This window comes from Geotrypetes seraphini, chromosome 7 (genome assembly GCF_902459505.1).
Source record: "Geotrypetes seraphini chromosome 7, aGeoSer1.1, whole genome shotgun sequence".
NCBI classification, from domain to species: Eukaryota; Metazoa; Chordata; class Amphibia; order Gymnophiona; family Dermophiidae; genus Geotrypetes; species Geotrypetes seraphini.
Window position 1 is genome coordinate 56,076,997 of NC_047090.1, and position 25,053 is coordinate 56,102,049.

The 25,053-nt window shown below is 41.2% G+C and overlaps 1 protein-coding gene across 4 annotated transcripts in view; it reads left to right on the forward strand.

Moving 5' to 3' along the window:
• LOC117363387 overlaps positions 1-25,053 on the forward strand; it is a 247,984-nt gene that overhangs the window by 165,933 nt on the left and 56,998 nt on the right. For all 4 annotated transcript variants that reach the window (XR_004540043.1, XM_033950999.1, XM_033951000.1 and 1 more), the window contains exon 2: positions 4,468-4,619. Coding sequence is in view for 3 of the 4 variants with exons in the window: in XM_033950999.1 (XP_033806890.1) it covers positions 4,468-4,619 (152 nt within the window). In the remaining variant the exon portion in view is untranslated. The remainder of the gene's footprint in view (positions 1-4,467; positions 4,620-25,053) is intronic.

A 25,053-nucleotide genomic window follows, 5' to 3' on the forward strand; every position in this document is an offset into this window, starting at 1 on the left:
GACCTTATACGTAATAAATCAGAACAATGGAAAGACCCTGATCTTTTGAAATATTGCACATTATTTGCTTTCAAAAAAAAAGAAGCTTCAAACTGGTATAAATTGATCCAATCGTATAGGTCCACTTCCCAACATACTACACAATCAAAATGGAGTGAAGAATTAGGGATACCCATAGAGGAGGTAGATTGGACTCAAATGTGGACTGTGATTTATAAAATGACTAGTTCGGCAGCACTGTATCAGTCCTTTTTCTTTTTGATATATCGTGCTTTTTGGACACCAAGTAAACTTTCAAAACTACAAACAGAGAAGATGGATGGAATATGTTGGTCCTGTAAACTTTCAATAGGGACGTTACAACATATGATTTATGACTGCCCCTTATTACATGATTATTGGCATTCAGTCTGGTCACAAATTTGCTCTTTCCTAGGGATTAAAGAACAGTTGTCATACCCAAAATTACTTATTAGTTTAACTAGCTCACACATGATGATACCAATAGATAAAGTTCCATTGCTCCAGTTTCTCTATCTAACTGGAAAGACTTTTCTAATGTATCCCACATTGAATGGTGGAACACTGTATGTCTATATGCAAAATATGAGAGAGTGGCTGCCACTCGGAAGGGCTATATATCCAGATTTGAATCAATGTGGTCATCGTTACTTACATTAACGGAGTATGGGTTGTGAATTACGAGCTGTCGTGGCCCCTGTGGACCTAGAGACCCTAACCATGCTACTGACACTAATGATTATATTGAAGGTAACGATAATACTGCTGTGACCACTGTGATACTAGGATTATGAGGTTAATATGCTGAATATTACTCTGCACAATAGACACTGTGATGATATATACAGCATTCTATGTAAAATATTATTATACATTCACCACTACGTCTGACCAGTACTTTTAGTTCTGGTTTTGTTAGTTGTTCCTGTTATATCACTATTACTTGATATTATACTGTAGCATGAATGTCAATGTATATGCTTTTTGTTATCACTGTCAAAGATACTGTCATTCATGCTTTAGATGTATGTATACATTAAAATATTAATAAAAATGATTGAACTCAAAGAATTTTTGAAGTTGATTGAGGGACCTAAAATTCCCGAGCATGTGAAAGGAAATCTTGATGCACCAATCTCACAAAAAGAAATACAAATTGCATTGAAGTCCCGTAGAGTTGAATCTGCTCCAGGTGGTGATGGATATACGGTAGAATTTTATACATCATTTCAAAACATTTTGTTACCTCATTTGCTAAATTTATATCAAGATCAACTGAAAAATGGTTGTATAACAGGTACTATGGCAGAATCAATAACTATTGTTTTGCCAAAGCCAAATAAAGATCCCATGTTGGTTTCTAATTACATGCCAATTTCATTGATTAATGTAGATGGGAAATTATTAGCGAAGTTAATAGCTTTACATTTGGCCAAAGCTCTCCCTTATATTATTGGTATTCACCAAACGGGGTTCGTTGCTCATAGACATTCTTCAAATAATACTAGATTGGCCTTTCATATGCTAAATTTGACTAAAGACATAGAGGATCCGGCCTTCTCTGTGTCCTTAGATGCAGAGAAGGCCTTTGATCGAGTAGAATGGACCTTTATGTATCAGGCAATGGATTGGTTTAGTATTGGTTCTGGATTTATACAAATGATTCAAACCTTGTATAGTTCCCCTTCTGCCAGATTATATATAAATAATACTTTTTCAGAACGGTTTTGTTTGGAGAGGGGAGTTAGACAAGGGTGTCCATTATTTCCTTTGCTGTTTGATATTGTTTTGGAACCTTTATTGTTGGCTATTAAACAAGCGAAGGAGATACATGGTATTCCTTATGCATGTCACGAATACAAAGTTACTGCTTATGCAGATGATATTTTGCTTCATTTGAGGATCCTGAATCTATCATCTCATATTTGCTGGATCTGATTAACAGATTTGGAAAATTCTCTAGTTACAAAATAAACTGGAGTAAATCAGAGGTTCTTCCATTGAATGTACATTGTGCAAAAGGTTTATTTGGTGAGTTTACTTTTATTTGGAAGGATGATGGTATTAAATATCTAGGGATATGGATTAAATTGGAAGACACAATGAAAATAAATGAAAGATCATTATTACTAAAGGTCACGGAGATGTGTGAGCAATGGAACCCTTTACACTTGTCTTGGTGGGGGAGAGTTCAAACAGTCAAAATGATGATCTTGCCGGTAATTTGCTACCAAATGGGTATCTTGCCAATTTATTTTCAAGGGTCCTTTGGCTAGGGAAAAAATCAAGAATTGCTTTAGTATCTCTACAAAAATCAATTGCAGAGGGTGGGGTAAATTTTCCCAATTTTTGTAGGTATCATCAAGCCTATATAATGCGTCAGGGTTTGTATTGGATCCTCCCTGAGCTCTTAGAACATTACCCAGACTGGCTATATCTTGAGTGGAAAATCATGTCCCCGATGTGATTGTCTCATATATTAAATATTAAAATACCTAGTTATGCTAAGGACAAATGTGATTTTATTGGACACCTGGAAAACAATTAAATTTATTGATAAATTAACAGATGTCCCTATAATGAAATCTACTTTGCAGTCCTTATGGTTAAACTCCAAGATTCAAATAGGCGGTGCTGGGATCGCTTGGAAGAACTGGATGCAGGTAGGAATTCGGACATTAGATGATGTTATATCTAATGGAAATCTGCTTGAATTTTCACAACTGCAACAATCATTTGGAATTTTAAAATCTGAACAGTATAGGTGGTTGCAGTTGAAGCAGGCTATTCAGTGTGGGTTCCCTGAAAGGAAAAATTTAAAAACTTATTTTAGCCTGCAGATCCTTTGCTACCAAACTGATCTAGTAGGACATCAGGCTGCCCAGTGGTACAAATTGAATTCTGGATTTTTAAACCAAAAAACCAAAAAACAGTCTTAGAGACATCTGGAGCATCAAGATAAAACAGTATATTTCTGTGTCTCGTTGGCCACGAATTTGGACTTGGAGATTGAAATGTACTGCGTCAGCATCTATGAGGCAAACATGGTTATTTTTGTTGCATAGGATTTTTTGGACCCTGGTTCGATTAAATAAAATAGATAGTTCTAAGTCTAATAGATGCTGGCATTGTCATATTGATATAGGAACTTTGGATCATCTGCTATATTTTTGTCCTCTTATATTTATATTTTGGAAGTCAATTTGGGGACAAATAAATTTAGTTTTGGATTCAAACGTTCCACTATCATATGAGGCTATAATTTGTGGAACGATATTACACGTGAAACCCACTAGATAAATATAAGAGTCGTCTATTTATGATCATGACAGGTATAGCCATTCAATTAATAACGAGTAACTGGAAGAACCATGACAGAATAAGTTATACTTTTTGGTGGGTGAACATGTGCACCACTTACAGATATGAAAGAATTAATGCGGAGTGTAGGGGATTTAGTGGTGTATTTAATAAAGTTTGGAGCCCATTAACTAAATTTGTAAAATTATAATAATGTATATTTATCTTATCTTTCCTTTTGGTCATTCACCTTTACACATCCATGGGGGGTGGGGGTTGGAGGGAGGGGAATAAATATTGATGGTGACATTTGGATAACTTTATTCTTCATTTATACTATATACTATGTTATATTATGTTATTGTTATATGTAAGAAAACTGAAAATTTTGAATGATATATATGCTACCTGTATAGATATTAGTGTAATGTATGTAATACCTACTGTTTGTTATTTGTATGACACTGTTTTAGATTAAAAATCAATAAAGATTAATTTAAAAAAAAAATTTATTTTGAATGATTTGCAAAATCTGACCTAAAGAAGAAGGTTCTATATTCAAGTCTATCAAAAAATTAATTTAATTAGTCCAATCAAAAATATCACTTTCTTTCATTTTGTTTTATTTCTATTTATTACAATATTTTTTTCTAAAATATTATTGAAGCCAACATCAAAGGATTCATGCTCTTAACTTTGAAAGTTATGCTCATATGTAGTCATATTTGAAAATTTACCAGGGTTTAGTACATCTTTACTCAACATTTCACCAAAGTCTTAGGAGTAAATGAAGGTCAGTGATTTTATGTCCGTCGCCAGCTTTATGCCCTGAAATTAAATGCCAAGCTATATCTAGGTACTGACATTAAGAGCCTGTTTTACAAAGCCACGCGACAACAGCCCCGAAGCCCTTTAAATCTCTATGGGCTTCAGGGCCATTATCGCACTGCATCCGCTAGCGTGGCTTTGTAAAACAGGCCCTAAATATTCAATTTTATGAGGTCAGCTAAAATTTATGTAGCAGATAAAGACTTGTACTGTACATCCTTCCAGTCTGCCCATCAAGATAAACTCATAGCATATACTATAATATTATGTGGTATTACATATGTATACTTAATCTTGATCTATCTTTGTCATTTTCAGGGCACAGACGATAGAAGTCCCCAATGACTGGAGTTTCTGTCAAAGGCCCAATCCGGCCCAACCAGATCTTTCCAGCCATGATTGGGACACGGACCATAATAGTTTGCCTGACACTGGCTTTATCACTCAATTAATGGAGTTGCCATCTACTCGTAAGTACCATTAAGTTTGTTTTGATTCCATTCTTATTTCATACAGAATTCAATTGTGTTTATTCCATACATTTTTGAATTCTATCACTATTTGCACACTCTATTAAAATGTTTAATCCAACCAGTGTGAACATTACCTTATAGCAGAAAAGGAAAAAACCTCAGTGATTTGGTGAGCCAACTGCTCTATCCCACATATCAACGGCATATAAAACCTTCAATGTTCTTTATAAACTGCTGTAACAACCTTATGCTTTTATGTTTAAACCTCATGCTAAACAACCATATGCTTTTATGTAACTTAATATATAACACAGTCCTCATAGGGGACCTCATTGGGGGTTGTAAATGTTAAACATAAAAGCATAAGGTTTTTGCAGTAGCTCATAGAGAACAATGAAGGATTTTTATGCCAGTGATGTGTGGGGTAGAGCCATTGTTGTTGGCTCAGTGGCGTACCAAGGGCAGGAGGGGCAGTCCACCCCGGGTGCACGCTCTAAGGGGGTGCACAGCCGGCACACTGAGGGCCAGATTCTCAAAAATTGGATCCACAAAGAACTTTGTGACCGTGACCGTCCCTCACTGTGCTGGGACTCGACTACTATAACTGCGAAAGACCAAGTACGTAGCTTAGGAATAATCCTTGATTGCAACCTGTTGCTTTCCGACCATATTGCTCAGGTGGTATCTTCCTCATTTTACTACCTGCGACAACTCCAAAAAATAAGGAACTACTTTTCAGAGTCTGACTTTGTCCAACTACTCTATGCCTTAGTACTCTCCCGCATGGATTACTGCAATGCACTATTCAACGGTCTCATAGTGAAGAACGTACGACATCTCCAGCATGTTCAAAATGTGGTAATCAGGCATCCGAAAACCCTCCATGACTGCAACCCTGTCTCCCAAGCTCTAGTGTCAGCTCACTGGCTGCCTGAAGACAAATGTTGTGTCTTCAAGGGCCTGATGCTAGCGTTCAAATCCTTGCATGACATGGCACCGGCCTCCATAATGACTAAGCTTCCTCCATATGTACCAAACTAGTCCCTCTGCTCCCAGGACGAAATACACCTCAAAACGCCCCTTGGTCGTGCCCTTCAAATGCAAACCACAAAGAAATGGTCTTACTCCCACTTCATACTGAGTCACTGGAATCGACTGCCCCTGAAGATCAGATCCCTTGAAGGACTTCTCAGCTTTAGAAAAGCAATAAAAACATATCTCTTTACCTAAACCCCTACCTTTGACCAATAGACTACAAAGAGATGTATATTTGTACCAGGATCAGTATTTGTAACTTTTTGTGTGTGAAATTAGGTATAACTTGTACTGGAAACTTTGTATCATAATGACAATCATAGCAAATTGTAAACAATAAACTGTATACTGTATTATCCCAGGACAATACATTCTCATGTATGGGTGACGTCACCGATGAAGCCCCGGTATGGACCACTTTAAAAGTGCAATGCCACTTTAAGTCTTTAGAAAGTTTGCGATAGCCCAATCTGAGCATGCGTGAGTGCCTTTCTACCTGACTTAGGTCAAGAGGTCCTTCAGTTTCTTAGTTTCCACAGAGCTGAGACACGTCTTTTCAACTATCGTTGGAATCTTTTTTCCACTGGCTTCCCGCTCTCGCTGTTCTCTGACTTTTTAGTCAGTTTTTGTTTATTTCGATATTCTTTATTGTTTTATGTTTAAAAAAAAAAAAAGTAAGTAAAAATTTTTACTTTCCCTTTTGCGGGTTCGGCCCGGCAGGGCCTACGTTTCCACCTTGGCAACAGACTTTGATTTTGCCAAGGCCGTGTTCCCATCAATGTCCCGTCCGCCTAGAACCGCAAGGCACAGGCGGAATAGAAATCCCTAATGTGATCCAAGATGGCCGCGGATGCAAGCCGCTGAAGCAGGTCGCCGAACAGACGCAACTGTTAAAGATTCTGAGCTCTTTTGAGCTGTTTTGTTTAGTTTTTCTTTCCCTCAAAATGCCGAAAAGAAGGGGAAAGAGCTCTGGTGGAGCCTCCCAGCGCTCCGGAACACCTACCTCCGGCAACATAGAAGCGCTGTTTCGGCGATTCCAGGGCACCATGATGACGTCGGGACTGCAGTTAGAGACACCCCGTGGGAACGGAACGGAGGTGTCTCACCGAAGTCTTGAGACCACTCTGAGCCCCGACGTAAGACCTCCTCCTCTGCACCCCCGTGCAACCAGCTCCCCAGGGGTTGAGAGCTCACCGGAAGTCGGGATGAGCTCTCCCCTAGAGGCTGCGCGGAGCTGTGTTGAGGGAGCCGATTCAGGCACACAGGTTCTGCAGGAGAGCCTGAATATGGTTGGGAGTGCTGTAACAGCTGAAACTGGACCTACTCAAGCAGAGGGAAGTGGAGGAGAGCGGTCGAATGGTGAGCACAAACTTTTGAATACTCATTTACAAATTCCTACCATAGTTAAGCCCCAAGAAGTTACCTTAGATGCCTTGTGGGACCTGGTGGCAAATATGGCGAAAACAATTAATGTCCAACAAGTGCAAGTGGAGGGGAAAATGAAAGACCAAGAAAAAGAAATTTCCTTAATAAAACAAGATATTGCTGACTCAAATACATCTTTGGACAGTATCAAAAATGAATTAAAATCCTCCAAACAGCTTCAAGAGACTTTAATTAAGGACAATGTAAACTTAAGAAGGAAGATTGAAACATTTGAAAATTTTTCAAGAGTCAACAATATCAGACTGATCAATTTTCCACGAATTACAACAATTACTCCGCGAGAGATGTTAAAACGATACCTGATGGAAATATTAGAAGTTCCTGAGGGTTCATTACCTCCATTTACACAGGTGTACTACCTTCCCAGGAAAAATCAAATTCAGCAACAGGAAGATAGCCATGGACCAATAGATGTATCGGCATTACTGGAATTATCAGAAAAAGAAATGGCTACTCCTGCAACATTAGTGGCAACTTTAGCTTTAACAATGGATAAGAATTGGATTTTGAGACTTTTCTTTAAAAATAAAGCAAAAGAATTTATGGGACTCAAAATACAAATATTCCCAGATTTAGCCAGGGACACACAACGGCGAAGAAAAGAGTTTCTTATGTCAAAACCGGGAATTATAGCTCTTGGAGCAACTTTTTTCCTGCGATATCCATGTAAATGCGTTATACAATATAATTCCCAAAAATATGTTTTCTTTGAGCCTTACCAATTGACAACTTTCCTTTCTCTTTCTCGGCTAGAGAGGGAAAAGAATGGAGGTGTATAGAATATTTAAGATGTCCTTACCAGCTGACTTGCATTGTTTTCTTTAATAATATTTCTTTGCTTTTCTCCGTTTATAAATTACATTTTGGATCTTTTGTGGACTTGAGCTGATTTAAGTTAATTGGTATCCCCGAATTTATAATGTTGTGGTTTTTATTTTCTTGACTTAAAGCTTTCTGTACAAGTAAATCTTGATTTGTATTTTGAAAATTGAATAAATAAATAATTAAAAAAAAAGAAATCCCTAATGTAATGTAATGTAATGTAATGTAAATGGGTTTTAAAAAGTGTGGATGTTGTGCTTGCCCTATTTAAATAACTGATCCACATCACTGGTGTCTTCAGTGTCTGGAGCCTGAGCATCGTCCAGAGACTTGTTCCCGCTGCTCATCGCTTCAGAAGCGGACACTTAAAAATCGCCTCATCTAGCAGAGACTTCTTTTCAGTGCAGACATGGAAGGAGACTCGACATCAGTCAGCGGCATATTCCATATGAGTCCCGCAACTCTCGACATCAGGAGAGCACTGTTCGGTGTCGCATGCAGTGGGTAAGCCAGATAAGAAGCCTTCCCCCACCCCTTCAGGTCACTGCAGCAGTGAGTCAAGTCCTGCCGACCTCAAGGTACCCCAAAAAATGCTCCGCTCCGATTACGGTGAGTGCCTCGACATCAGCCTTCTCATTGGCAGAGCGTAGAACAGCACCAAAGGTACCGGCTAAAACGCCAGCGGTACCGGTGCTCACTCTTCAGCAGCAAATCAGGGAATTGATACAGCAGGAATTAAAAGAGCAATTTCAGCTGCTTATGCTGACTCCCATGTCGATATTGACTCCTCCAGTGCCGGTACGGTTTGAGCCATCGACACCAGTGGCACCTGTTCAAGAGTCTTCAGTGCCGGCGTCGATTCTGGTGCAAGAACCAACTTTGAAGATTTCTCGACGCTGATAATCTTCTGCACATACGTCACTTGAGACGGTGTCGGTGCGGTCTGGAAAGGTACTGCAGAAGTCAAAACAACTGGAGCCTTCGGTACCATCTGCTTGACACCAACCCCGAACTACTAGAGATTTGGATCTCTGGGGGATTCTGAGCAGGAGCTCTTCTCTGAGGATGAGGATTCCTCAGAAGATAATTCTACTCGGCATTCTTCTCAAGAGGCTCCTCTGCCATCTGAGAAGTCAACTTTTGCCAAATTTCTCAGGGAGATGTCTGAGACTCTATCCATCCCTTTAGAGGCTGATTCTAAAAAATCAAAGCAATTCCTGGATACCTTGGACTATGATCAGCCACCCAAGGAACTCCTCAAACTTCCCCTCCATGATATCCTGAGGGAAACCTTCTATAATAACTTGGAAACAACTCTGACCATCCCGGTGGCTCCTCGCAAATTGGACTCTCTTTATAGAGTGGTTCCTATCATAGGCTTTGATAAACCGCAGTTACCACAAGAATCTCTCCTAGTGGAGTCAACATTAAAGAAATCTTCGGGGTCAAGTGTTTATGCCTCTGTACCTCCTGGTAGAGAGGGCAAAGCTATGGACCAGTTTGGCAAATGTCTCTATCAAAATGCATGTTAGCTAACCAATCTGGCAATTATAATTTTCATTTTTCATTTTACATGAAACATCTTGTGAAACAAGTGGCTACATTTCAAAAATATCTCCCAGAACGTAAACTTCCTGTTTTTCAGCACTTCATCACCAACTTGCTTCAGCTCTGCAAGTATATAGTTAGATCCACTTATGACACTTTCAAGCTCACCTCACATGCGGTAGCAATAGCAGTTGCTATGCAGCGTCTAGCTTGGCTTCGGGTGTCAGAGCTAGACATCAATCATCAAGACCGACTAGCAAATGCACCTTGTCTGGGGGATGAGCTTTTTGGTGCCTCAATGGATACGGCTACCCAGAAGTTGTCTGCCTATGAGATCAGGTGGGACACTCTGGTCAAGTCCAAGAAAAAGCCTCCGCCTTCTCATCCCTTTAGGCCACAATCGTCATATTAGTGACGTTTTGCTGCAAAGCCTATGGCCCAGCCTCAGTCTCAGCCCAGGCAACAGCGACAACAGCAACAACCTCAAAAACAATAGGCTGCCCCTCAGAAACCATCCCAGCCTTTTTGTCATGTTCATTCAGAGCATAGCCAATGTCACCATTCTACACACTTTGCCTCAGCCCATCGGAGATCGTCTTCAGTTCTTCATAACTCGCTGGGAGCTCATAACATCATTTTTCAGGGTTATACTCTAAATTTTCAAACCCTGCATCCAGACCATCCTCCAAAAGAGTCTGTTTTGGACCCTGCACAGTCCTCCCTTCTTCTGCAGGAGGTTCAATCCCTTCTTGAGGAAGTTCCTCTCTCTCAGCAGCAGCAGGGATTCTACTCCCGTTACTTCTTAGTTCCCAAGAAGACCAGAGGACTGAGACCCATCCTGGACCTCAAATCTCTCAACAAATTTCTAGTCAAGGAAAAATTCAGCATGCTATCCCTCACTCTGCTTTATCCTCTCCTCCATCAGAACAACTGTCTATGCTTTCTGGATCTCAAGGAAGCTTGCACACATATTCCAATTCATCCAGCTTCCAGGAAATACCTTCGTTTTCAAATTCAGCACCGTCATTACCAGTACAAGGTACTTCCATTCGGCCTGGCATCTTCTCCCAGAGTATTCACGAAGTTCCTGATTGTAGTGGCCGCATTTCTCCGCTCTCACAACTTCCAAGTCTTTCCTTACCTGGACGACTGGTTGATCAAGGCTGTATCCTCTCAGGAAGTGATCCAAGCAAAATCTCAGACCATTTATTTTCTTCAGCTACTAGGATTCGAAGTCAACTTCCCCAAATCACATCTCCTTCCGACTCAACATCTGCAGTTCATCAGGGCAATCCTAGACACTATTCTTATGAGAGCGTTTTTCCCTCCAGATCGCCTTCAGGCTCTCCTACGTCTGTGTCAGCAACTCCTTCCTTTTCAAACCATCTCTAGTTTCAAGTTTCAAGTTTATTAGGTTTCTTGATTAATCGCTTAATCAGACTTCTAAGCGATGTACATATTAAAATTTACATTTGTTAGGTGACAATACAATACATAAAATACTTAAAAGGACTAAATTACACTCAATTTAACATATTCTTAACATTAGGTGAGGAGGGATGAAACACATGATGGTTCTTCTAGGCCACATGGCTTCCAATGTCCATGTAATACCACTGGCAAAACTACATCTTCGCACTCCTCAGTGGACCCTTGCTTCCCAGTGGTCTCAAGCGACGGATCGTCTATCACAACATATATCTGTGATATCATCTCTTCTGCAGTCACTTCAATGGTGGATGACCTCCTCCAATCTAACCAGAGGTCTCCTTTTTCATTTGCCCCCTCATCACAAGGTCATCATGACAGACGCATCCCCTTATGCCTGGGGGCTCATATGGACAATTTTCAGACTCAGGGTTTTTGGACCGCCAGGGAAGGGAAATTTCACATCAATTTCCTGGAACTCAGAGTGATGTTTTATGCCCTCAAGGTTTTTCATCATCTCCTCTGCCCTCAAGTCCTCCTCCTTCACACAAACAATCAAGTAGCAATGTACTACATCAACAAGCAAGGAGGCACGGGCTCTCTCCTGTTGTGTCAGGAAGCCCAAAAAATCTGGACTTGAGTGATAGCTCGCAATCTGTTCTTGAGGACTATCTACATTCAAGGGGAGAATTCCCTAGCAGACAACCTCAGCAGAATTCTTCAGCCTCACAAATAGACTCTCAACTCTGCAACCCTCCAGTCCATCTTTGCTCAATGGGGCACTCCTCAAGTGGACTTGTTTGCGGCTCCTCACAATCACCAGTTGCCCCAGTTTTGCTCCAGGCTTTACTCTCTTCTCCGGCTGGAAGCAGATGCTTTTCTCATGGATTGGCGGGCCTGTTTCTATATGCATTCCCTCCAATTCCTCTCATGTTAAGAACTCTCTTCAAGCTCAAGAGAGAAGCAGCCACCATGATTCTCATTGCTCCACACTGGCCCAGGCAACATGGTTCTCCCTTCTACTTCAGCTCTGCTCCAGGGAGCCCATACCTCTTCCAATATTTCCTACTCTGCTTACACAGAATCAGGAGTCTCTTCTGCATCCCAATCTGCAATCACTGTACCTGACAGCTTGGTTTCTCTCGGGATGAGTCCATCTCTTTTGTATCTTTCTCAACCTGTTAGACAAATCCTTGCAGCATCCAGGAAACCAGCCACTCAACAATGTTACCAGCAAATGTGGACTAGGTTTTCTTCCTGGTGTCTTCTTCATCATCATGATCCAACCTCCTTGACAGTGGAATTGGTGTTGGATTATCTACTTTCTCTGTCTGACTGTGGTCTCAAATCTACATCTATCAGAGTTTATCTCAGTGCTATTACTGCTTTTCATCTACCAGTAGAGGGCAAACCTCTCATGGCTCATCCTTTGTTATCTAGATTCATGAAGGGACTTTTCAATGTTAAACCACCTCTCAAGCCTCCTTCTGTAGTCTGGGACCTTAATGTACTTTTCAGCTTGATGAAGCCACCATTTGAACCAATGGCCACATCTCATCTCAAGTTTCTCACCTGGAAAGTGGTTTTCCTTATTGCTCTCACCTCTGCCAGGAGGGTCAGTGAGTTACAAGCATTAGTAGCAGATCCACCCTTCACAGTTTTTCATCATGACAAGGTGGTTCTGCGCACACATCCAAAGTTTCTTCTGAAGCTTGTCACTGATTTTCATCTTAATCAGTCAATTGTTCTGCCAGTGTTTTTTCCTAAGCCTCATTCTCATGCTGGAGAAACCACTTTACATACTTTGGACTGTAAACGGGCCTTGGCCTACTACATTGACCGGACAAAGCCACATCAAACATCTCCCCAACTCTTCATCTCGTTTGATCCAAACAGGTTGGGGCATCCTGTTTCCAAGAGAACAATTTCCAACTGGCTGACTGCCTGCATCTCGTTCTGCTATGCTCAGACTGGACTGGCACTGGAGAGTTATGTCACAGCCCACAAAATTAGAGCTATGGCAGCTTCTGTGGCTTTCCTCAGATCTACTTCCATTAAGAAAAAATATAAAGCTGCCACCTGGTCCTCAGTTCATACATTCACTTCTCACTACTGGCTGGAATCCTTTTCCAGACGGGATGGGCACTTTGGCCAATCTGTATTAAAAAATTCATTTTCCTAAGGCCAACACTCCCACCATCCCATTTCTGTTAGCTTGGAGGTCACCCATACGTGAGAATATACTGCCTGCTTGTCCTGGGATAAAGCAGTTACTTACCATAACAGGTGTTATCCAGGGACAGCAGGCAGATATTCTCACAACCGACCCATCTCCCCAGGTTGGCTTCTTAGCTGGCTTATCTTAATTGAGGAACCTTGCGACCTACATCGGGCGGGAAGGCACTTGTACATGCGCGGTTCGGGCTATCACGAACTTTCTAAAGACTTAAAGTGGCGATGCACTTTTAAATTGGTCCGTACTGGGGCTCCATCTTTGACGTCACCCATAAGTGAGAATATCTGCCTGTTATAGTAAGTAACTGTGCTTTATCATTAGCCCCTAGCATGTATCAAGTTAGGATAAAAACTTGTATCGTAAACTTGTACAGAAATTATGTATGTTAAACCTGTAACCCGTTCTGAGCTCTTTGGGGACAACAGGCTAGAAAATGAATTAAATACATACATACGGATGGGGCACTGTCACAAGCGTTCTTGTAGCAATTTAAAAAACGCGAGTCATTCAAAAAATTGCTCATGCAAATGAGGTTGGCAGACAGTAGTGAAGATTCGCTAAATTTGCATGTGCCCATCACTTGTGATAGTGATGGGCATATGCACAGGAGAGAGTGAGCATCTCTCTCGCTGCCGTGGGGCTCTGTCGGTTGGTGGCAGGAGAGAGTGGGCATCTCTTTCCCCTGTCGAGGGGGCTATAATGTATGCACTCAAGAAGTGTGCTTTTATTACTCTCACTAAAAAATAAAAACCTGTAATTTTTTACTTTTGTCATTAGCCACAGTCAAAATACATACTTTTAACAATGCTGGCACTGTACAGGCACCAGCTCAAATGAAAATGTGACTTCCAATAACAAATAAAAGTGTTTAGTCATATAAGGTATGAGAGGAAAAAGGATCTCAGAAACCTGCTAGAAACGGATGAAATACTAAAAGATTTAAGCCTGAAACTTATCAGTTCCAGATTTCAGTCATGGATCCTGCAAAAAAACCTCTCATATTATCAAAACACCCTATTTTCTGTATATTAATAATTTTGTAATAATTTTTTAAATAATTTCAAAAATATCAAAAATTTGTTTAACTGTCTTCAGATACTGCTATACATTCATTAATGTATAGCAGTACATAAAATTTGTTTAACTGTCTTCAGATACTGCTATACATTCATTTGTGTATAGTGAATGAAGTTTTTCTGGAGTTTGATCAAATGCACATTTAATATTAAATGATTCAAAATAACAGCTGACTTGAAAAACAAGCCTCCAAATTTATCTTAAAATAGTTTCATCAGTCCAATCCCGACAATGCCTGTTTCGCCAGACCTGAGTCAGCTTCTTTCGGGGATGTACAAAGGACTGAAATAATTAGGACTTGCTCAAAAGATATATTCTTTCAATGGCGCTGTCAGAGGCACGGGAAGGGGAGGGGGGTAGCGTGGCGGTGGGAGACCGTGAGCTGAGGAGGGGTTGGGGATTGTGTCACTTGGCAGCAGGAAAGAGTGGGCATCTCTCCCGCTGCCAAGGGGGCTATAATACATGCGCTCAAGAGTGCTTTTACTACTCTCACTAATAATAATTAAAAACAACCTGTAATTTTTATTTTTTGCATTAGCCACAGTCAAAATGCACACTTTTAACAGGGCTGGCAGTGTACAGGCATCCCCGAACCAGTTGCTGATTTTTATTGCTAAAAGCCAACGCTGCTCAAAGAGAATGGCTTGGCAATGTTTAAGAATCCACCAGAGTTCTCATTTGAATACTGAAAAGTCCATTTGCATGGCAGTGTCAGAGACTACTAGAAAGCTCGCAAAAGACCGCCATAAGCCGTTTTGATAATCAGCCGCTAAAATGCATGCAGGCTAAACCAGCTGGAAACAGTTTAGTGACTGCATTAAATGCCAATTTTGTTTTGAGAATATAGGCCCGCCCTACTCTGTTGCTGCTGCTTTCCTGAGCCAGCAGCAGTGGTAGGAACCTTTAAAATCATAGGACCTTCCTGCACCTCCCCGCAGCTTCCCCTCTGACATCACTTCCTTGTTCTGGAGCAGAGCCAGCAGGTGCAGGAAGGTCCCATGATGACTGAATTTGTTTACAGCCACTGCTGCTTGGGTGCACAGAACCTCCCACCCTACTCTGCTGCTGCTTTCCTGAACCAGCAGTAGCAGCAGTAAACTTTAAATTCAGTCATCGCAGGACTTTCCTGCACCTCCCCATAGCTGCCGATCCATCCCCTCCGATGTCACATCCATGTTCCAGAGCAGAGCCAGCAGTCACAAGAAGATGCAGGAAGGTCCCACGAAGTCTTAATTTAAGTTTACAGCCACTGCTGCTGGTTCGAGAAGCATACAGCAGCAGTGGGGAGGTGAGGGGACAAGACACAGGATGGCACTGAGGTGGAGGGAGGGAGAAGTGGTCAGGACACTGGTATGGAAGGGTGGTGGAGGGAGAGAAAGGGGGCAGATGCTGATGGAATTGGTATGCAGGGAGAGGGATAGAGACAGAAGGGGGAAGGATACTGGATGGAATTGGGTTGAAGGGAGAGAAAGGGGGCAGATGCTGATGGAAGAGGGGTGGATGGAGAAAGAGAAAAGACAGACATTGGATGTTAGTGGGGAGGGGGAGCCTATTCTGGATGGAAGTGGGGAGGAGAGAGAGAAAGAGGGTTGCAGATGCAGGAAGGAAGCGGAGAAGAGAGAAAGAGGCGAGCAGACAATGGAAGTGGAGAGAGAAAGGGCAAATGCTGGATGGAAGTGGACAGAGGAGAAGATGCTGGATGGAAGGGTGCTCAGTACGTGATAGAAGGAGGGATAAATAAAAAGGGGCACATGCTGGACTAGGGGAAGAGGATAAAGTTAATGAAATACTGGAGGGGGAGCGGGAAAGAGGTGGCAAACTGTAGATAAACATAGTTAAAAGGGAAATTGAGAATTGGGTAGTAAGAATTTAATCTAGACAGATTCAGAAAATAAATTGAGAAGGAAGATGAGGGAAGAAAAGGGAAAGAAAAGAGAGAGTGAAATGCCAGACCATGGGGTTGTGGGAGAAGGAAGGGAAGGAGAGAGATGCCAGACCATTGGGGAGGGAAGAAGATGGATGCCAGACCAATGAAGGCGGAGGGAGAGATGGAAGGAGGAGGCAGACAGTTTCTGAAGGGACATAGAAGGAGAGAAGATGCCATATAGAAAGGGCAGAGAGAGGGCAGACAGTAGATGGAAGGAAGAGAAGATGAGGAAAGCAGAAACTAGAGAAGACAAAGGTAGAAAAAAAAATTACTTTTTTTTTTTTTGCTTTGGGATAAAGTAGTATTGTAACTGTGTTGATAAATATTTATAAATAGAAAATAGAATAAAGGTTATCCTTTTATTGGACTAATTGTAATACATTTTTGACTAATTCAGAGACCAAAACCTCATTCCTCAGGTCAGGACAGGATATCGTAAAAGCAGTATACAGTACATTACTGACCTGAGAAAAGAGGTTTTGGCCTCTGAAAGCTAATTAAAAAATGTATTATGGTAGTCCAATAAAATGGTATTCTCTTATTTTCCATTTTTGTTTTATTTTTTCCCCTTTTATGAAGCCGTGATAATATTAGCTCCAACGCTCATAGGAATTCTATGAGCGCCAGAGCTTTTACTGCTAAGGCTGGCGATAAAAAAGGCTAATGCGGTTTCATAAAAGGGAGGGTTTATGAAGCCATGTTAGGGTTTTTTATCGTCGGCCGTGGTGGTAAAAGCTCTGATGCTCATAGAATTCATATGAGTGTCAGAGCTTTTACCACTGCGGCCTACAATAAGAAAAACCCTAACACAGTTTCATAAAAAGGGGGGAGGTGTTATTTATTAATTTGTAAAGTGATGATTGCTATTTCTCTGTTTTTTTTTCAAATTTACATCTGCTATCTTTATATTTTGAACAATATTGGGGGACATGCATCACAATTTCTGAGGTGTTGCATTGTATGCAGAGTCCAGTTTAACTTTTGTCTACATATTTTTATTTTAAACTCCCTTTTTACAAAACTCTCCTTATTACAAAACCGTAGTGCGGTTTTTAATGCCCGTCGCAGTGGTAACAGCTCTGATGCTCGTAGGAATTCTATGAGTGTCATAGCTGTTACAGCACAGTAAACCGTACTACGGTTTTGTAAAAAGGGGGGGGGGTTAGTTTGTGATTACATATTCAATACTGGGAGAAGGTGTTTTCTGTATTCCGTGTGTACGAAAGACATGGTTCCACAGGGCTCTCCCCTATCCCCTATTCTCTTCAACATATATATGACCTCCCTGAAGCTCCTTAAACTATCCCCCCTTGAAATAATTTACACACATGCAGACGATATCCTCATCCTCCTCGAAACAGATCCAAACCTTACAAACCTCCAAGAGAACATCACATCATGCATAATGAGACTTCACGCCTGGTCCCTCTCAGTACAGATGAAATTAAATGAATCAAAAACAAAATTACTCTGGCTCAGCCCAAAATTAGCTCACTTGCCCGCCCTCTTCACCCTACCCACAGGCCCTGCTCTACACCTTGAGTTCTCTAGCAAGGTCCTTGGCATCACTATCAACTCCTCCCTTTCTCTCACCGATCACCTGAATTCCCTGGCAAAATCTTGTTTTTTCAGTCTCCACATGCTGAGGAAAGTTAGATCCTATTTTCACCAAAAGCATTTCACCGTCCTTGTTCAATCCATCATCCTATCCAAACTCGATTATTGTAATGCCATCTACTTAGGCCTAACGAAAAAAAGTCTTCGCAGACTCCAGCTTATCCAGAACACTGCGGCCAAGCTGATTTTTGCTAAACGCAAATATGACCACGTCTCCCCTCTACTTACCAATCTTCACTAGCTCCCAGTACTTTCCAGAATTCATTTCAAATGCTCCTGCCTGGCTTTCAAGATCATTCATGGCATCCTTCCGCCCCTAATCCCTCTATCCTTCCTCGCCCCGACACCAACTACCACCAGATCAGCCCACAGACATAAACTATCCTTCCCCTCTCTACACGGCATCCTCCATGCAGGTAAACTGGGTAGATCCCTCCTCTCCAAAATCACGGGCCTCTGGAACGATCTCACTGTCCCACTGCGGAACCTGGGTTCCCTCCAACTATTCCGAAAACAACTGAAAATCTGGCTTTTCTCTAGCATATAACATCTCTTCTCCTGATTACATCACCTCTTTTTATGCTTTGTAAACTCTTTCTCTTCTCTCTTCCCATATTTTTTAAACTTTGTAAACCGTGTCGAGCTCCACTTCCGTGGAGAAGATGCAGTATATAAACCTAAGGCTTAGTTTAGTTTAGTATTAGCATTGACTGGCCTGTTTAGTTTTACAGTGGGTGAGTATATAAAATGCTGCCTTTTCCTAGGTACACGCTTAGAAACATAGTCTGCCCATCCACAGTAACCATTATCTTTCTCTCTCCGAGAGATCCCACATGCCTATCCCAGGCCCTCTTGAATTCAGACAGTCTCTGTCTCCACCACCTCTTCCAGGAGATTGTTCCATGTGTCTACTACCCTTTCTGTAAAAAAGTATTTCCTTAGATTACTCCAGAGCTGAGCCTATCACCTCTTAACTTCATCCTATGCCCTCTCATTGCAGAGTTTCCTTTCAAATGAAAGAGACTCAACTCATGCACATTTACATTATGTAGGTATTTAAACGTCTCTATCATATCTATCCTCTCCTGCCTTTACTCCAAAGTATATAGATTGATATCTTTAAGTCGGTCCCCATACGCCTTATGATGAAGACCACATACCATTTTAGTAGCCTTCCTTTGGACCGACTCCATCCTTTTTATATCTTTTTGAAGATGCGGCCTCCGGAATGGTACACAATATTCTAAATGTTGTGCGACGTGTGGATTGTTACTAAAAATAATGTTCTTCATGTAGCTGAGGGGTTGTCAAAATGATGAACCCGAGTGTCACATATGCTAGGTACTAGCTGTGAACAACTCAGATGTATTGAAAACCAATGTATATGAAAACAACTCTTTCAATTGGAGACTGGTATAGTCGAACAATGTTATAGTAGTACAATTCTGCAGAGGTAATGAGAAGCCAGTAAAACTCTAAGTTTGCTCAAAAGGAAGGAAAAAGCCTCAGAAAGGGCCCTCCCACCACCACAAAGGTGGATATAAAGGTGGTTGAGCGGTAACCTCACAGGCAAAACCTTCATTTAGAAGTGAGCATTATGAACATTTTAGCAAAAACTATGCTTCACATATACAAAATTTCTGATAGAGGAAAAAATCCCACTTATCTTGGGGCTGATCGGCACACCAACAGAGGCCAGCGTTTCACCGACAGGCTACATCAAGGTGTGACCCGACCGATCAGTCTGCTGCGTGGGTTAAATTACATTACATTACATAAGTGATTTCTATTCCGCTTGTGCCTTGCGGTTCTAAGCGGATTACATGTTAGAAGACTGGACATTTCCAGTAGCATTGCAGTACATATAAACAAGAATGCGTTAAGTTACAATTGTTGTTCTGGACTTTTCCAGGATAAATTGGTAGTAGATAGTAGATAGTGATAGGTTGTTTAGACGAATAGAGATAATATTGTCCGGATTCTGTTGTTTAGACGAGTAGAGATAATACTGTTCGGATTTGGGTGTTGCTGGTGGTGGTGTTTGGGTAGTCATGAGAGCATTATCTTAAACTTTTGTGAGGTTATGATGATGGGAAGTGTTTTTTGAAGAGATGAGTTTTGATTTCTTTTCGGAATGCTTTAATGTCTATTGATTTGGTCAGTAGATTGGTGATGGTAGTATCGATCTTTGCTGCCTGTGTCGCTAAAAGGCTGTCATATAGTTTCTTTCGTCGTGTTCCTTTGAGAGGGGGGTGAGTGAATAGGCTCTGGGTTCTCCTTGATCTGTGTGAGAGGTTACGGTGTAGTCTGTTGTTTAGGTAGCTGGGTGCTGTTCCATGTATTACCTTGTATAGTAGACAGTAGAATTTGAACTGAGATCTTGCTTTTATTGGTAGCCAGTGTGAGTCTAAGTATGCTTTGGTGATGTGGTCGTATTTGCCCAGTGAGTAGATGATTCTGAGGGCCGTGTTCTGAACTGTCTGCAGTTGTTTTATCATGTAATTTGGGCATGGTAGGTATAGGCTGTTACAGTAGTCTACAATACTCAGTACTAGGGATTGTACTAATATCTTGTATTGATCTTTGTTGAAGAATTTTCTTATTTTTCTTAGGTTACGTATTGTGAAGAATGCTCTTTGGATGATTTTGTGGATTTGAGACTGCATTGTGCAATTTCTGTCTAGTAGGATTCCCAGGATTTTGAGTGTGCTTTGCATTGGGTACTTGATTGTGTTTACTTCTAGTTCTGTGAGAGAAGGTTTTTTTTCCTTTCTGCAACCATTCCCAACCAAAGCATCATTCCTGCCTAGCACAGAAGTTACAGGGTAGAAGCCTATTGCCCTCAGGAGGTCTATCTACTGGGAGAACTAGAGCTGACTTAGCTTTGCAGAAAGGTCTTATCAGGATTTAACCCACGCAGCAGACTGATTGGTCGGGTCACACCCTGATGTAGCCTGTCGGTGAAACGCTGGCCTCCGTTGGTGTGCCGATCAGCCCCAAGATAAATGGGATTTTTTCCTCTATCAGAAATTTTGTATATGTGAAGCATAGTTTTTGCTAAAATGTTCATAATGCTCACTTCTAAATGAAGGTTTTGCCTGTGAGGTTACCGCTCAACCACCTTTATATCCACCTTTGTGGTGGTGGGAGGGCCCTTTCTGAGGCTTTTTCCTTCCTTTTGAGCAAACTTAGAGTTTTACTGGCTTCTCATTACCTCTGCAGAATTTTACTACTATAACATTGTTCGACTATACCAGTCTCCAATTGAAAGAGTTGTTTTCACATATGCTAGGTACGCCACTGTGTTGGCTCACTGATATCTGAGGCTTTTTCCTTCTCTGCTATAAAGTAGTGTTCACACTAGTTGAATTAAGCATTTTAGTTGGGAGGTTCTAGTTATTTGTGTTGAGTTTCCTCCACTCCTTAACAATCAGTTTTTACTATTTTTATTCTCCCATCTTACATAAGAACATAAGCGTTGCCTCTGTTGGGTCAGACCAGAGGTCCATCATGCCCAGCAGTCCACTCACGCAGGGCCCATCAGGTCCAGGACCTGTATAGCATTCCTCTATCTATACCCTTCTATCCCTTTTTCCTTCAGGAAATTATCTAATCCCTTCTTGAACCCCAATACCATGCTCTGTCCTATCACACCCTCTGGAAGCGCATTCCAGGTGTCCACCATCCTTTGAGTGAAGAACTTCCTAGCTTTGGTTCTGAAACTGTCCCCTTTTAATTTTTCCGAATGCCCTCTCGTTCTTGTAGTTTTCGAAAGTTTGAAGAATCTGTCTCTCTCCACTTTCTCTATGCCTTTCGTGATCTTATAAGTCTCTATCATGTCCCCTCTAAGTCTCTGCTTTTCCAGGGAAAAGAGCCCCAGTTTCTCTAATCTCTCAGCATATGAAAGGTTTTCCATACCCTTTATCAATCGTGTTGCTCTTTTCTGGACCCTCTTGTGTATCGCCATATCCTTCTTAAGGTATGGCGACCAATATTGGATGCGGTACTCCAGATGCGGGCACACCATCACCTGATACAACGGCAGGATAACTTCTTTCATTCTGGTTGTAATACTTTTCTTGATAATACCTAGCATTCTGTTCGCCTTCTTAGAGGCCGCTGCACACTGTGCTTGTGTATGTCTTCAAAGGCTTACCTCCATGGATGTTAATTTATCTGCTTGATCTCCTATGAAGATTTTTTCAGGTTCCGGCACGTTGGATGTGTCCTCTTTTGCAAATACTGACGAAAAGAACATGTTTAGTCTATCCGCCACTTCTTTTTCCTCCTTCACCACTCCTTTCCTATCTCCATCATCCAGCGGTCCCACTTCGTCCCTTGCCAGCTGCTTCCCTTTAACATATTTGAAGAACGGTTTGAAATTTCGTGCTTCCCTGGCTAGCCTCTCTTCATATTCTCTTTTTGCTCTTCTAACCATGCGGTGACATTCTTTTTGAATCTTCCTGTGTTCTTTCCAGTTCTCCTCGGTTTTGTCCTTTTACCATTTCCGGAATGAATTCTTCTTGTCTCCTATCAACCCAAGACAGTCACTTCTATGACATGGCTAAGTATAGTAATTTGGGGGAAGGAAGTTGTCAAATAACATAGTAACATGGGGAATAAAAAACTCCTTTAGTTGTGGATGAAGGGTCATTGCACTAGGAACCCATTTGAAGGAAAAAAAAAGAGCAAGAGGAAACTGTTAGGTACGGATGTACATGGCCAAAACCTTTTTATTTTTAGTAATGTTAATTTTAGGGTGTTTATGGTCTGTTGAACACATTTGGTCTAATAGAAATGTTTTAGTCTTCATTAGAACTTTTTAATATGCACAAATTGTATGTGCATTAGTGTTCTAGCTTAACACAAAAATATGTGCTTTTGAATAATAGATTTGAAATTATTGTTTTACATTTTATTTCAAACAAAAACTTTAAATTATGTGGCAATATATTCTTCCTTCTTTTTTTTTTTTTTTTAATAGAAACTTGAGTATAACTCACAGCCCATGGCCTGAGGAAAGAACTCTAGTACACCCAAAATTCATGCAAATTGAAACATCACTTTTATAAACCTATAATTTCTGCCTAAATCTTTTGTTAGTTCTTACTTTAACTAAATAGACTTTTCATGGTCTACCATGATAATCCATTTCTACAGTACAATCTGGAACTTTTTAAAATAATAAATGATTTAATACTATGCTGGCTTACATCATATCTACCAATGTACTGCTTTTTACTATGTCCAGATGCCTATGGACCCTTCTCAAAAGTTATTAAGTTTTATAAAGAGTTTCTAGATGGCCAAACTAATTTCAGGATTGTAATACATTTCAGGATATTTTATAGCATTTGATGTTAATATTTTGACATGTCATTAGGTGGTAATATCCGGGTGTTCGATATATATTTTTACACACTAGCAGAGGGAGTGACATCTGGCAAAACACTTCTCAAATGATCAGCTTTGGACATCTGTAATATTTCTGATAGTTATCTCAGTGAGCGTTAAACTAATTTGGATTGGGTTTCATCCATTAAATAATCCTGAATTACTTTTAATGGAATGTGATGGGATCCAGAAGATAACACTTTATCTATCCTTATCTCACTATTATCGTTTTAGCTTGACTTTTCAACTAACTACCACATAAGTGAAGACTGATTGTTCTTTGGGGAATACAAGGTAATGGAGCAAGTTCTGCACCAGTAAAAGCTGCTTTCTACTTAATTATTTTATAGTGCTTTTGCCATTCAGAAGGGCAGCTGCATCATAGGCTACTGGCCCTGCATTAGGTACACTTAGGAAAACTCAACCTCTTTGGACCATCAGTGAATACCACTGTCATGGGACATATAGAATGTCATTTTAGAACTAGGGCATCAAAATCAGAATAAGGACATCCAAGTTGGTTCATCGCATGCAGACATCCATTTCATATATTTCAGATCAGACTGTATGTTGGCAAATCCTGTTCTAAAATACATGAGAAATGGATGTTCATGTACTGGTTACATCCAGCATGAACATCTATGAGGATAAATCAAAAAGTAAAGGCAAAATACATTTAACTGCTTTAATGGAAGTAACTATGAGCAATTGAACATATCACTTTTCCACATAGTCCCCATGCAAAATGATGCATTTGTATTGTTTAACTAGCTTCTGTATTCCTGCAGAGAAGAAGTTTTTCAGCTGTTCCCGAAGCCAGGTGAGCACCACTTCCTTTACTTCATCATGTTTTGTCTTGTGCTCTCCGGGTCACAGTGATGTACCCATGTCTCGTCACCGGTGACAATTCTTTCCAGAATACTTGGATCTTCTTCTTACTGTCTCAGGAACTGGGTCGCAACCTTCACATGCTGTTGCTTGTGTAGATCAGTACGCTGGGAATCCATCGTGCACAGACTTTCCTATATCCCAAGTCATCATGCATTATGGAAAATGCAGATTCATAGCTGATATCCAAATTTGCAGCCAATTGAGACACCATTATCCGTTGGTCTTCTCTAATCAGAGCATCTGCCCTGTCGATGTGCTCTTGTTTGTGTGATGTTGATAGGTGACCAGAACAACCTTTGGCGGTTACATCTGTTGTTTCCACTTTAAAGCTTTTTACCCACTCATAAACCTTTTGTTGATTTATGGTGCTATGTCCATACTGAATCAATATCCAATGGTGAATTTCCACAGGTTTCACTCCCTCGGCCCAAAGAAAGCACACTACTGCACATTGTTCTTTGATGGTGCAATCTTACAATGGAGCATCCATGTTTCTGACCTCGCAGCTGCCATATGACTAAAGGCCAAGCACTGCACTGTACATGGATGAACTATCAAACAGGCAATGTATACAATGAAGTACCAAGGGTGGGAAGGTCCGCCCCGGGTGCACGCCCTAAGGGTGTGTACAGCCAGCACACTGGGTCCGGAACCTCCCACCCTACTCTGTCGCGGGACCTTCCTGCTCCTTCCCATGGCTGCTGGTCCACCTCCTCCAACGTCACTTACTTGTTCCGGAGCAGAGTCAGCAGCCGTAGGGAGGTGCAGCAAGGTCCCGTGACGGCTGTGGCTTCTGGATCTGCTCTGGAACAAGTGATGTTGGAGGGGGTGGACCGGCAGCCGCAGTCATTGTGAGACCTTGCTGTACCTCTGCACGGCTTCCGGTCCACCCCCTATGACTTCACTTGTTCCGGAGCAGAGCCAGCAGCCCCAGTCATCACGGGACCTTGCTACTTGGCATTAGGATGGAGGGCGAGAGAAAGGAGCAAGATACTTGTATGGAAGGGTGG